The sequence below is a fragment of the Chiloscyllium plagiosum genome, chromosome 13 (assembly GCF_004010195.1).
Source record: "Chiloscyllium plagiosum isolate BGI_BamShark_2017 chromosome 13, ASM401019v2, whole genome shotgun sequence".
Taxonomy (NCBI): domain Eukaryota; kingdom Metazoa; phylum Chordata; class Chondrichthyes; order Orectolobiformes; family Hemiscylliidae; genus Chiloscyllium; species Chiloscyllium plagiosum.
In genome coordinates, this window is record NC_057722.1 from 59,055,699 (window position 1) to 59,069,057 (window position 13,359).

Here is a 13,359-nt window from a genome sequence, read left to right on the forward strand (position 1 = left end):
TCGGCAGCACAGTAACAAATTCTTCAGCAGAGTCAGGTATAGTTCCAACGAGGGGTGATCTTTGACTGAGGGCTGTTGTCTGTAGGATTGGGGGTGGGGGGGGAGACGGTTTTTCGCTGTGAAGCTGAATTTGCCCCCTTTTCCCTGCAGGCAGAGGTTTTGGTCAGAACGCGAATGGCTAACTCGGGTCTGCAGATCCTGGGCTTCGCCCTGGCTTTTTTCGGATGGATCGGAATCATCACTAGCACCGCTCTACCCCAGTGGAAAACCTCGTCTTACGCGGGCGACAACATCGTGACGGCGCAGGCCATCTATGAGGGGCTCTGGATGTCCTGTGTGTCCCAGAGTACCGGCCAGGTCCAGTGTAAAGTCTACGATTCGCTGCTGAAATTGCACAGTAAGTCGATGTGGGCGATGGAGAGTAGTCTCCCTCTTTCTCTCTCGAACAGAACGGAGTTTTCATTGGTCAGTAGGAGGCTTTAATATCCCCTCTACCAGGTAATGGTTCATCTCCTGAAAGCCTGGACACGCACTTTCCCGGGTCACCGAGTGACTGCAATGATGGGGAAACCGCGTTCTTTCTGCTTTCAGGTCTCCACGCCGAGCACTGAGCTCTTTCTCTCTCCGGAGTGAACGGGCGGATTTACAAGGATTCCCCATTTCCCAGGTCCCGGTACGTGCTCTGTTGCCCAATTGTTTAGAAGTTACTCAATTGTTAACTCCAGTTAACGTGCTGCAGACTACACTGTCTCCGTGTGTCTGGATCTGAGGGCAAGTTGCAACTGGTCTACCTGGGGCAGGCAGCCTCTGAAATTCTTCCCTCTCTTTCTAAAACTGTGAACAAAAATCAATCACCTGTTTCTGCCTCTTCTGTCGCCCGCAGACTAAAACAGAGGGAACTGTGAGTTGGCTGGTTCTGCTCTCACTCTTGGCTGTCCATTCTGAGCCCCAGTTCATTCGTAATGGCTTCCTATCCCTTCCTCTGCTGTTTCCCCTACACACCTTCCTGCACCTCATTGCCATGTTCTCCCATATCTCCCCATCTGTAACCGCTGTCAGTTAGCACATGTAGACTGACCACACCTAGCTGGACCTTGCTCAGTCTCTCTTAACCCCTGTACTGCCTCACGTTCATCAAACTGCTGTTCAGCTCCCAGTGCATGGTAGACAAAAGCCAAATGTGTCTTGCAAAGGCAGAAGCCAGAGTCTTTAGTCCACATTGTAAAGTCCACTCCTTCGCCCATGAACCCTGTCCCTGGCAATTGCCAGGGGCTGAACCAGAAACAGAAATCTCACAGTGCAAAAAGGGACCATTTAGCCCATCATGCCAGCATCTTCACATGAGCATCCTTATCTACTGCCTGTTCACAACACTTAGCTTTCTTTTCAGTCAGATATGAATCTCCAATGGCATGCTGCTAATGTTAAGGCTGCCATACACTGCCTTGCTTATCCCCTGATCTTCAAACAATCTGCCTTGCTCTTAACCTTCACTGTTCTTGCATTCTCCTGGCTGGGTTTGCACCTTCCGAAACTTTGCTGCCCATGTCCTGTTCGTCCATCACTGCTCACCTCACGGGTCTCTCACTCCAGGTCTCAATTTTTAATTTTCTCAGCTTTGGTCCCAAGTGCCTCCATCACCTTGCGACTCCATATTTCTGCAAAGTCAAATGATTCTACACCCACTGGTGTTACTTTTGCAATTCTGGATTCCCATCACACATGTTAACATGCCTACATACCTGTTGGTCCAAATCTAGAAAGTGAGTGAATACCTGACAGAATGCATGCAAGTAAATGGAATGGGGCCAGCAACCTTATTCTGTAACTAACTTCCACAATGGGACATTCACTGTTTAAATCCATGACTTACAAGGCTTTAGTTTTTGATTAAATAATTCTCATTATCAATGTGCTCAAAATGCCTTCATTTGCACTGTATTGTTCTTACCCTTTCTTTTGAAGTACAAGCTATGCACTCAATCATGAATGATCTCTTCTTCTCATCTCCTGACAGTTGTGGTTCCATCTCACCCTTTGCTACTCAACTTGAGTGATAGTTCTTTTGGGTACCTTTTAGGTTGAAGTTCTGACAAGCCATTTAATCATTGGGACATCACAGTGAAACCTAATTTTATCTTGTGCAGGATTCTTGATGAGAATCACAGCTACCCAGATTCTGCTTAAAATTTCTCCACAATTAATTAACTCAGGGAAATGTCAACCCCCACCCCAATATTCCCTCTCTGACCAAGGTAATGATCGAGCTGTCCAAAATAATGAAGCCAATTGAATAAATTGTTGAGAATATGGGAATTGCTAGATGATGAAAGATGACATTCTTTTTGCCATTTTGGTTAGTAACACGATGAAATGGTTCTGGAAAAGTTTCAGTGGATTTGAAAACTGTCAATGTAACACCATTATTCAAAAAGATGAGGGGACAAATAGAACAGGTGACTTAACATCTATGGCGGACATGAAGTGAGAAAGATGTAGTAGACCGCTTAAAGAACCATCGTCCAAAATCACTTGTTCCTCTTCAGGCATATGCATTTTCTGTATATAGTCAAGTCTGCTGTAACATGGTAGTTCTATTCTTGTGCAACCCCATGTTATAAGAAAATCATGTAATAGCAACTAATTTAAACTAATGGGGCTGGAATCATGCTTTAGAAACAGTGACCCCAATTCATCGATCATGTTATTAGTGAATGTGCATTAACAAAATGCATGTTATAGCAGAATGATCTGTACTCTGCCTAATGTTACATAAACATTCAAACAAAATATTATCTTATGAAAAGTGTATTTATTTCATTTGAATAAACCAATACTGTTCCCATCATCTCCCTAAGGAACCTGTTCCATAGGTTGACCACATGCTAGTTGTTTTGCATACTAAGTTTGAATTCGTGCCATTTCAAACACAGCTGTGTCTTCTAGGTCCACTGGGTCATGTAAGAATGGTAGTAACTGGGAATAATCTTTCAAGAATCTTTAGATTCTGGAAACATTTCAGTGGATTTGAAAACTATCAATGTAACACCATTATTCAAAAAGGTGAGGGGACAAATCAAACAGGTGGCTTAACATCTGTTAATGGGAATATGTGAGAGTCTGTTAGAAAGGAAGTAATAACAGAGCATACAGAAAAAAAAACAATCAAGTGGAATCAGCATGGTTTCATAAAGCATATAGAGTCATAGAGATGTACAGCACGGAAACAGACCCTTCGGTCCAACTTGTCCATGCCGACCAGATATCCCCACCCAATCTAGTCCCACCTGCCAGCACCCAGCCCATACCCCTCCAAAACTTTCCTATTCAGATACCAGATGCCTTTTAAATGTTGCAATTTTACCAGCCTCCACCACTTTCTCTGGTAGCTCATTCCATACAGGTACCACCATCTGCGTGGAAAAAGTTGCCCCTTAGATCTCTTTTTATATCTTTCCCCTTCACCCTAAACCTATGCCCTCTAGTTCTGGACTCTCCCACCCCAGGGAAAAAGACTTTGTCTATTTATCCTATCCATGCCCCTCATAATTTTGTAAACCTCTATAAGGTCACCCCTCAGCCTCCGATGCTCCAGGGAAAACAGCTCCAGCCTATTCAACCTCTCTCTGTAGCTCAAATCCTCTAACCCTGGCAACATCCTTGTAAATATCTTCTGAACCCTTTCAAGTTTCATGACATCAAGTTTCAGGAAGGAGACCAGAATTGCATGCAATATTCCAAAGGTGGCCTAACCAATATCTTGTACAGCCACAACATGACCTCCCAACTCCTGTACTCTGACCAATAAAGGAAAGCATACCAAACACCTTCTTCACTATCCTATCTACCTGCAACTCCACTTTCAAGGAGTTATGAACCTGTACTCCAAGGTCTCGTTGTTCAGCAACACTCCCTAGGGCCTTACCATTAAGTGTATAAGTCCTGCTCTGATTTGCTTTCCCAAAACGCAGCACCTCGCATTTATCTAAATTAAACTCCATCTGTCACTCCTCAGCCCATTTGCTCATCTGATCAGGATCCCGTTGTAATCTGAGGTAACCTTCTTCATTGAACACTACACTTCCAATTTTGGTGTCGTCTAGAAACAAACTAACTATACCTCTTAAGCTCACATCCAAATTGTTTATATAAATGATGAAAAGTAATGGTCCCAGCATCGATCCTTGTGGTACTCCATTGGTCACAGGCTTCCAGTCTGAAAAACAACCCTCCACCATCACCCTCTGTCTTCTACCTTTGAGTCAGTTCTGTATCCAAATGGCTAGTTCTCTTTGTATTCCATGAGATCTAACTTTGCTAACCAGTCTCCCATGGCAAACCTTGTCAAACGTCTTACTGAAGTCCATATAGATCATGCTGGAAGTCCATATAGATCATGAAGTCCATACATATCATGCTGGATGAATGTATTCAAATTCATTATGGAGGTGACAAACAGGATAGGTAAAGAGGAACCAATAGAGATAATAAATTTGGATTTCCATTAGGCATTTGATAAAGTGCTGCACACAAAACGCTACATAAGGCTATTTGATAAGACCAAAAGCTGTTGGCGTTGGGTGTAGTTTTTTTTCGCATAGTTAGAGGATTAGCTAACCAATACAAGATTGGGAGTTGGATAAGTTGTTGGAGTTGCACTCATCCAGGCAAGTGGTGATTTTCCATCACACTCCAGATTTGTGCTTTGTAGATGGTGGGCAAGCTTTGAGGAGTCAGGAAGTGAGTTACTCATTGCAGGATTCCTAACTTCTGACCTAGTCTTGTGGCCTTTGTATTTATATGACTGTTTATATTCAGTTTCTGTTTCTGTTCAAAGTTAATAGTGGAGGATTCAGTGATGGAAAAACCATTGAATGTCAAGTGATAATGATTAGACACACTCTTGTCAGAGATGGTCACTGCCTGGCACTTGTGTGGCGCAAAAGTTGCTTGCCAAATCTGAATATTGTCCAGATCTTGCTGTATTTGGATATGGACTGCTTCAAGGTCTGAGGAGTCACAAATGGTGCTGACCAATCAACAGTGACCACTTCTGACCTTGTTAGAAGGTAAAGGAAGGAGACAACATCTGATTGCTGTTGAATAAGGTATGTTGCTCTGAGAAACTCTTGCACGGATGGCCTAGAGTTGAAATGATAAACCTCCAACAACCACAATCATCTTCCTTTGCAACAAGCATGTATTTACTGAGCAGAAAACTTTCCCCTGATTCACATTGAAGCCAGTTTTATTTGGGTTTCCTGATGCCAAACTCCGCCTTGATATCAGTGCTTTGAGGAGTCAGGATGTGAGTCACTTGCAAGAAAGTTCTGCTCTTAAGTCCTATAGTCTTACTACATGGCACTATTTGAAGAAAATTGGAAGCATTCCCTCTGGTGTATTAGCCAATACCTGAATCCATCTTGAGAAAAGATGTTCTCATTACTGCACTGTTGTTCATGAGAGTTTATTGTCCAACAGTTAAAGGTTGTCTTTCCTGCATTACAACACTGGAAAAAAAAATTTTTCAATAGTTTTGCCTATTTGAGAGAATAAGGAGGAATCTTTTTTAAAAAAGGTGTCTTTGGAACATCTCCTGAAAATGTGATGGGAGCAGAGTCCTTGAATATTTTTAAGGCAGAAGTTAATAGACCTTTAAGAAAGGAGGTGGTAGGTTATTGTGGGGAAGGCAAGGATGAGTAATCAGCCATGATCCTATAGAATGATGGAGCAGGCTCAAGGGGCCAGCGACTTACTTCTGCTCCTTATTCATATGTATATTCATCCCCTTTGGCACATTGAGGGTGGAAGGCTCCATAGAAATGCAAGTCTTTCTTTTTGTGAACCACCTCTGTAATGAGCCAAAACTCTCTGGCTGATCTTTTGAATATGGGGAGGGGCTGTCAGCTGTATGTTTCTTTCTGTGTCAGAATCAATCCTTCACTTGTTTTCTTCGTTGTTGGTAACATTGGTGACAAAGTAACTTTGAATTAATGTGGTACAAGGGTCAATTGTTGGTTTCAAGCTGTATATTCTATAATTGAAAGTTAACTAAGAGTGGGTTGTTGGAACAAGTTCAAAAATGATAGTACTGAGGGAGTGCTGCACTGTCAGAGGGCCAGTACAAGTGCACAATCCTTTATCTGAAATGCTCGGGGCCAGCTGACTTTCAGAATTTTTTGAATTTCAGAATAAGTGACAGTTGATGGTGAAATTTTAACAAATCTCACCAGAGGAGCAGACTCGCTGAGTAAAACGGGCCTTGAGAGAGAATTGAGGCATGCCAGTGCTGGGCCACATCCTCACTGTCGCATCTGAGTGACACGCATCAAGTGGGTGTTGACTTGGGTTAACTGTTGGCAAGTCAAACAACCTTGTTAATGAGGAAAAAGAACTTCACAAAAAAAACCTTCGGACTTTGGAGCTTTTGGATTTCAGGATTTCCGATAAAGGGTAGTCTACCTGTACTGAAGAAATGCTGCACTATTGGAGGGTCAGTACTGAGGGAGCGAGGCCTCCTCCTGAGGTCCCCAGCATTACAGATACTACACTTTGACAAATTCAATTGACTCCATGTGGTATCAGGAAATAGTTGAAGGCATCAGATACTGCAAATGCTATGGACTCTGATAACGTTCTGGCAATAAACATACTGTTCCAGTACAGCTATAACACTGGCATCAACTTAGCAATGTGGAAAATTGCCTTCTTATGTCTTGTCCATAACAAACAGGACATGTCCAACCTGGCTAATTATTGCTCTTGATCATCAGCAAAGTGATGAAAAGGGTAATTGACAGTGCTACCAAATGGTATTTACAAAGGAATAACCTGCTCATAGACCCTTGGTTTGCATTCTGTCAGAACCACTTTGTTCCAACCTTGGCCTCCTCCATCGCCACAATGTATTGAACCACAAATTGAAGGAACAACACCTCATCTTCCACCTGCGCAAGCTACAGCCCATAGGATGCAGCATTCAGTTCTCCAATTTCAAATACTGTCCCTTTCCAACCCACAAATCTCTTCCCAGCACCTCCCCCTCCCATCCATTCCTCTCAGCCACTACCAGATTCATTCCTCCCACTGAACAACCAGGTCATACCCTCAACCTGTCTTCACTTATTCCCATCTCACCACCCTGCCCCCACTTCCCCCTTTATCCGCAGTTCCCCCTATGCCCATCCACAGTCCTGAAGAAGGGTTGCACTCAAAACATCGACTTCACCTCCTGATGCTGCCTGGCGTGCTGTGTCCTCCAGCCTCCTGCTCGACATTAAGATAGCATTTGAGTGTGATATCAAAGAACTCTACCAAAATCAGACTCAGTTGGAATCAGTGGGAAAGCTGTGCACTGGTTGGAGTCATACTCTGTATAAAGGAAGATGATTATGGTTGTTGGAGGTCAGTCACCTCAGCTGCAGGACATCTCTGCAGAAGTTCCTCAGGATAGTGTCCTTGGCTGAACCGTCTTCAGTTGCGGTCTGATTGACCTTCTGTCCATCATAAGGTCAGAAGTGAGGATGTTCACGGATGGCTACGCAATGTTCATCTGAATTCAGGATTCCTCCGATTCTGAAGCAGCCCATGTCCAAATGCATCAAGACCTGGACAATATCCAGGTTTGGACTGGTAATGAAAATATTCACACGTGCCAGGCAATGACCATCTCCAACAAAACAGAATCAGAAGAGAAGTTCTGTGATATGACCATCTCTGAATCCCCTCACTATCAGCATCCTGGGGATTACCATTGACCGAAACTGAACTGGACTAGCCATATAAATACGGTGACTGTAAGCAGGTCAGAGGCTAGAAATTCTGCAGTAACCAACTCATCTGATTCCTGAAATCCTATCCATCATCAATAAAGTTGGAAGTGTGATGAAATACTCCCCGTTTGTCTGAATGAGTCAGTGCTATTCCAATAACACTCAAGAAGCTTAACAGGATAATTTGCCTGCCTGTTTGTCATTACATTAGAATTAGAATTCAGTTTTGTTGTCAGGATACCAGAGTACATTGAAACGTGAACTAAATTGCCATGCCTTCGCCATCTTAGGTAGAAAGATATCCAGGTATGGAGAATAAAAATTCTAAACAGAGGTAAATATTTAAAAATTACAGTACTTAAGTGCTGAGCCATGGGCCTGAATTGAGTCCAACACCAGCAGGAAGCAGTTGCTCTGGGCTTGCCCTCCCCCTGGCACTGGGTCCGCTCCTCCCCCTCACCAACACTGGGCCCACTCTCCTCTCTCTCCACTCTGCTCCCCCATGCTGGGCCTGCTCTCCGCTCCCCCATGCTGGGCCTGCTCTCTGCTCCCCCACGATGGGCCCTTTCTCCTCTCCCCCATGCTGGGCCTGCTCTGCTCCCCCTACACTGGGTAAAAACAATGACTGCAGATGGTGGAAACCAGATTCTGAATTAGTGGTGCTGGAAAAGCACAGCAGTTCAGGCAGTATCCGAGGAGCAGTGGGGGGCCATTCCCCCCCCCCAGCTCTAAGGCCGCTCTTCTACCCCCTCCACACTGGGCCTGCTCTCTTTCCCCCTCCTCACTGGGCCCCACCACCACCACCTGCACTGGTCCCGCTGTCTCCCCCCCAGGCTGGTCCATCTTAAAGTAGAAGGTAGGTAAAAGAGAAAAGCAAGAAGAAAAAAAAGAAACAAGAAGTGCCCAGAGCGGACATGCCCCAACATCAGGACCCCTAATCCACCGCTAACATCCAACTATAGTTAGGAGCAGAAAGTGAGGACTGCAGATGCTAGATCTCAGTGTTGAGAGTGTGGTGCTGGAAAAGCGCAACAGGTCAGTTAACATCCGAGGAGCAGGAGATTCGATGTTTTGGATAAAAGCTCTTCATCAGGAAAGTTAGTAGCAGGAGTGTGGACCATCTATAACATGCACTGAAGATATTCCTTATGTAGCATCTTCTATCAGCCACCATCTAGGAAGACAAAGGTAGCAGATATATGGGAACATTAGCACTTGCCAGTTCCCCTCCAAGCCTCACACCATTCTGGCTTTGAAATATATCATCGTTCCTTCAGTAACCTGAGGATAAAATCCAAGAATCCCCTCCTAACAGCATTGTGCTGTCCATACACGTCATGACTGCAGTGATTACAGAAGGCAGCTCACTGTCACTTCTCCAAGGCAATTAGGGATGGGCAATAAATAGTGGAATAGTCAGCACTGTCCACACACAGGGATGAATTTTGGAAGGAAAGGACTGAGGGTAAGTTACATTTGTTTGGATGAGATGTCACACCAAGGCTCTGACTGTCTTCATGGTCTGATGTAGATCTTATTGCACTAATCTGAAGAGGTGCAGAGGAGTTCTCCCGAGTGTCCTGGCTGATATTTACCTCTCCACTATCATCACCACTAAAATTATAAACTGCTCATTATCCTGGTGTTCTTAGTGGGAATTTGGAAAGTAGGAATTTGCTACCACATTCCCTAAAGCAGCAACTATACATTGAGAGAGCTGTAAAATCCTTTGCAGTATTGTAAATGGCACTATAAAGGCATTTTTTTAGTTGTTGTTTCACTCTACATTTTGCCAAATGGTTTGTTGATCTTGCTTGTTGGCACCGTGGTTCGTAACTAGCATTGAGAGCTGCCTTTAATCAGCTTCAGGCAATTACACTCAAAACAGCCAATCATTAGAACAGAGCTTCCCAAACATCTAATGTTCTGGTCAGTCATGTTGACTGTCAATACTGATCTCTCCCAACACATACAGCAAACTTTTTCCATGTTCCAGCATGTTTTGGTTCCACAATCGTTTGCATTGCAGGCGTGTCCTCTTGTAGACTTTCTACTCGTCTTAATCAGATTAGATTCTGGTGCTGACAAATACTGGCAGTTTCTGAAATTGGTTGAGTTCGATCATTTTTGAGTCACTTGTCAGCCTTGGCTCACTGCATGACGCTTCTGTTTGTGAAGGTCACAGAAACGATCTCCATCCAGTTGAGCATAAATCCCAGGTGAGCTTTCTTCACTATCCAAACTGCCATTTCTCAGAGGTCTGTCTCTCAGATATAAAAGATGTCATGAAATAGTGTGTGCAAACGAGCTCTCCATAATGACCTGGTGAACACTCATTCCTTAATTGTCACCAACAAAACAGATTATTTGGTTGTTATTTCATTCTGCAAGATCCCACAAACAACACATTTCTGAAACATCTCCCAAATTCTAGCGGTGAATACGCTTCAAAAGTAGTTAACTGACTATGTAAAATACTTGGGATGATCTGAAAGTCGATAAATACAATGCAAGTTTGTTCTTGCCCATGCAGCCAGCAACACGATACCTCTGTACTGCATGTAGATCAGTTCAAACATAGATTTTTAGGTAGGTTATTGTTTATAAAGAGACTGCATGGTTTAAGGAGCCAATTGCTGAGAGCAATGCTCCAGAAAGTGAAGGCTTACTTAGTGTGTTGAAAGAAATGAGAGGGTGGAGGGAACACTGAAAAATTTGGCTGCAATATTGTTACAGAGCTGGAAAGGGTAGATGTACAAATGCTGTTGCCCCAATTTAGGGGTCTAGCATTGGTGGACAAAATCTTCAAATAAGGGGCAGATCACTTAGTACTCAGATGAAGAGGAATGTCTTCACTAAGGGTGCTGAATCTTTGGAAATCTTTACTCCCGCCACCAATGGAAGCTCAGTTATTGAGCAGAAACAAGACAGAAATCAATATATTTCTCAATACTAAAAATATCAGTGCAATGAAGGATAACGTGTGAAAATGGCATTGAAATCAATAATTAAATTGCAGAGCACATTTGATTGGCTGCATGGCTTACTGCAGCTCCTGTTTCTTATGATCCTAGAAGCCAGACTTGGGGATGGGGAATTTGGATGGAAATAAAGTGCAAGGATTTTGATAGAGATCAAATAAAAAGAGACCATCAGTGTGGTTTATTGACATGAGTGGAGATTGGAAACTAGGGATCAGGAGGCCTGAATTGATCAATAACAAATCATACAAACATTAGATAGAGGCCCTGAAATAGGCCAGTTGAAGCTTTGAATTTTATTCAATTTGGTGGATCCTCTCTGATCTGGGTTTGGTCTCTGCTTCACTTTCCTGTTCATCTTACACATAACCCTTGACTCCCTTGACTACCGAAAATCTATCTAAATCTGCCTTGAATAAATTTAAGGACCCAGCCTCCATTGCCTTCAAGGGAGGAGAATTCCATACTGAAATAATTTGTCTGTCTCTGTCTGAAAAAGGGCACCTTTTTTTCAAAACTGTGTACCTTAAGTTTTGACTTGCCCCATATTCTTTAGGAATCCACTCTGTCCAGTTTCATAAGACCAGCTTGTTTTTCTAAAGTTCAATGGGTATGCCCAACCTGTTCAACCTTCCCTCATAAGATAACATCTTCATCCCAGAAATGAGTTGAGTGAACGTTTCTAAACTGCCTCTAAAGTGATTATATTTCCTTTCAAATAAGAAGTCCAAAACTGTGCTCAGTACTCTAGTGTGGTCTCACCAATATCCGATGTAAAACTTCACTATATTTATATTCCATTCCCACATTAAATAAACACTGAAATCAAATAAAGAACTTGGGTGGAATTTCTTAACATCGTGGTGAGAATGTGAAACTCAGAGCTTGTTATATATGAGTCAAGATTTGATGTATAACAGAGACGGAAGTGGAAGAAGAAATGAGAGTGGGTGTAGATTTGTACAGAGTACAAGTACCAGAAGGCCCTTTGGGATGTTGTTGTAATTCTACATTGATGAGAACAACTTTCTGGATGGGCTAAGTTTATGAGGTAGAGCTTTGGGAAGGTGGATGTGTTCCAACAGGTGGAACACCTATTGTACAGAGATGACAGTAGGTTTTGGCAGTTGCAAAACAAAGGTGAGGGTGAAGGCAGCTATATCATGGAGGTGGAAGGTGGCAGTTTTCTGATAAACAGGACATGGAATCTACACGGCTGGACAGGAGCAGGTAGCTCTGGCATGGCTGCGAGGGAGTCACTGTTGCGAGAGTGACTACTAAGGATGTATTAAACCAAGAGTGAAGGAGCAGAGTTTGTGTTCAATAGATGGAAATGTGTTGCTGGAAAAGCGCAGCAGGTCAGGCAGCATCTAGGGAACAGGAGAATCGACATTTCGGGCATTAGCCCTTCTTCAGGAATCGCCCGAAACGTCGATTCTCCTGTTCCCTAGATGCTGCCTGACCTGCTGCGCTTTTCCAGCAACACATTTCCATCTCTGATCTCCAGCATCTGCAGATCTCACTTTCTCCTTTGTGTTCAGTAGCCAATTAAGCATTAGTCTATATTCACACAATGGAAGAAATCCCAGCAGCCATTTTATGCACAGTAAGCTTTCTCAAACTGGAATGTGCTAAGTGACCAGGTCATATGTTTAATGGGATTGGGTGGAGGATTGTTGTTGACCAGGGTGCAGAGAGTGTGCTGCATTGTTGTTCTTTCAATAGTGCCTTAACATCCAACTTGGTGGATCTGTTGGGTCTTCATTTAAGGTTTCATTAGAAATACAATCCCTCCAACAGTGCGACATCCTTTCATTGCCATCCAAAATTGTTAGCATACGTCGTCAGCTCAAATGTGCTTAAACCCTGATCTGGGAGCACAAGGAGTGAGCTGGAAGTCAGGACAAACTAACTTTTTAAAATGTGTCATCATAACCTGAATACAAAGCTCTTTACTGAAAGGAATTAATATTTGTTTTCAAAAAGGATGGAGAGGGACTGACAAGGAGTTAAACATGAACAATTTATTTCTGTGAAGGGACTCTCATTTCCAACTCCTATTAAATTATGGTGGGTAAAAACAATGACTGCAGATGCTGGAAACCAGATTCTGGATTAGTGGTGCTGGAAGAGCACAGCAGTTCAGGCAGCATCCGAGGCACAGTAAAATCAATGTTTCAGGCAAAAGCCCTTCATCAGGAATAAAGGCTGAGAGCCTGAAGGGTGGAGAGATAAGCTAGAGGATGGTGGGGATGGGGAGAAAGTAGCATAGAGTACAATAGGTGAGTGGGGGAGCGGATGAAGGTGATAGGTCAAGGAGGAGGGTGGAGTGGATAGGTGGAAAAGAAGATAGGCAGGTAGGACAAGTCATGGGGACAGTGCTGAGCTGGAAGTTTGGAACTGTGGTGAGGTGGGGGAAGGGGAAATGAGGAAACTGTTGAAGGCCATATTGATGCCCTGGGGTTGAAGTGTTCCGAGGCTGAAGATGAGGCGTTCTTCCTCCAGGTGTCTGGTGGTGAGGGAGCGGCGGTGAAGGAAGCCCGGGACCTCCATGTCCTCGGCAGAGTGGGAGGGGGAGTTGAAATGTTGGGCCACAGGGCAGTGTG

General features: G+C 43.6%; 1 protein-coding gene across 1 annotated transcript in view; it reads left to right on the top strand.

The window, feature by feature from the left end:
* Positions 1-13,359, top strand: part of LOC122556098 (claudin-1-like) — a 43,079-nt gene continuing 29,720 nt past the window's right edge. Inside the window, exons 1-2 of the mRNA XM_043702559.1 lie at positions 1-36; positions 151-397. Of these exons, the coding sequence (XP_043558494.1) occupies positions 175-397 (223 nt within the window). The 5' untranslated portion in view covers positions 1-36; positions 151-174. The remainder of the gene's footprint in view (positions 37-150; positions 398-13,359) is intronic.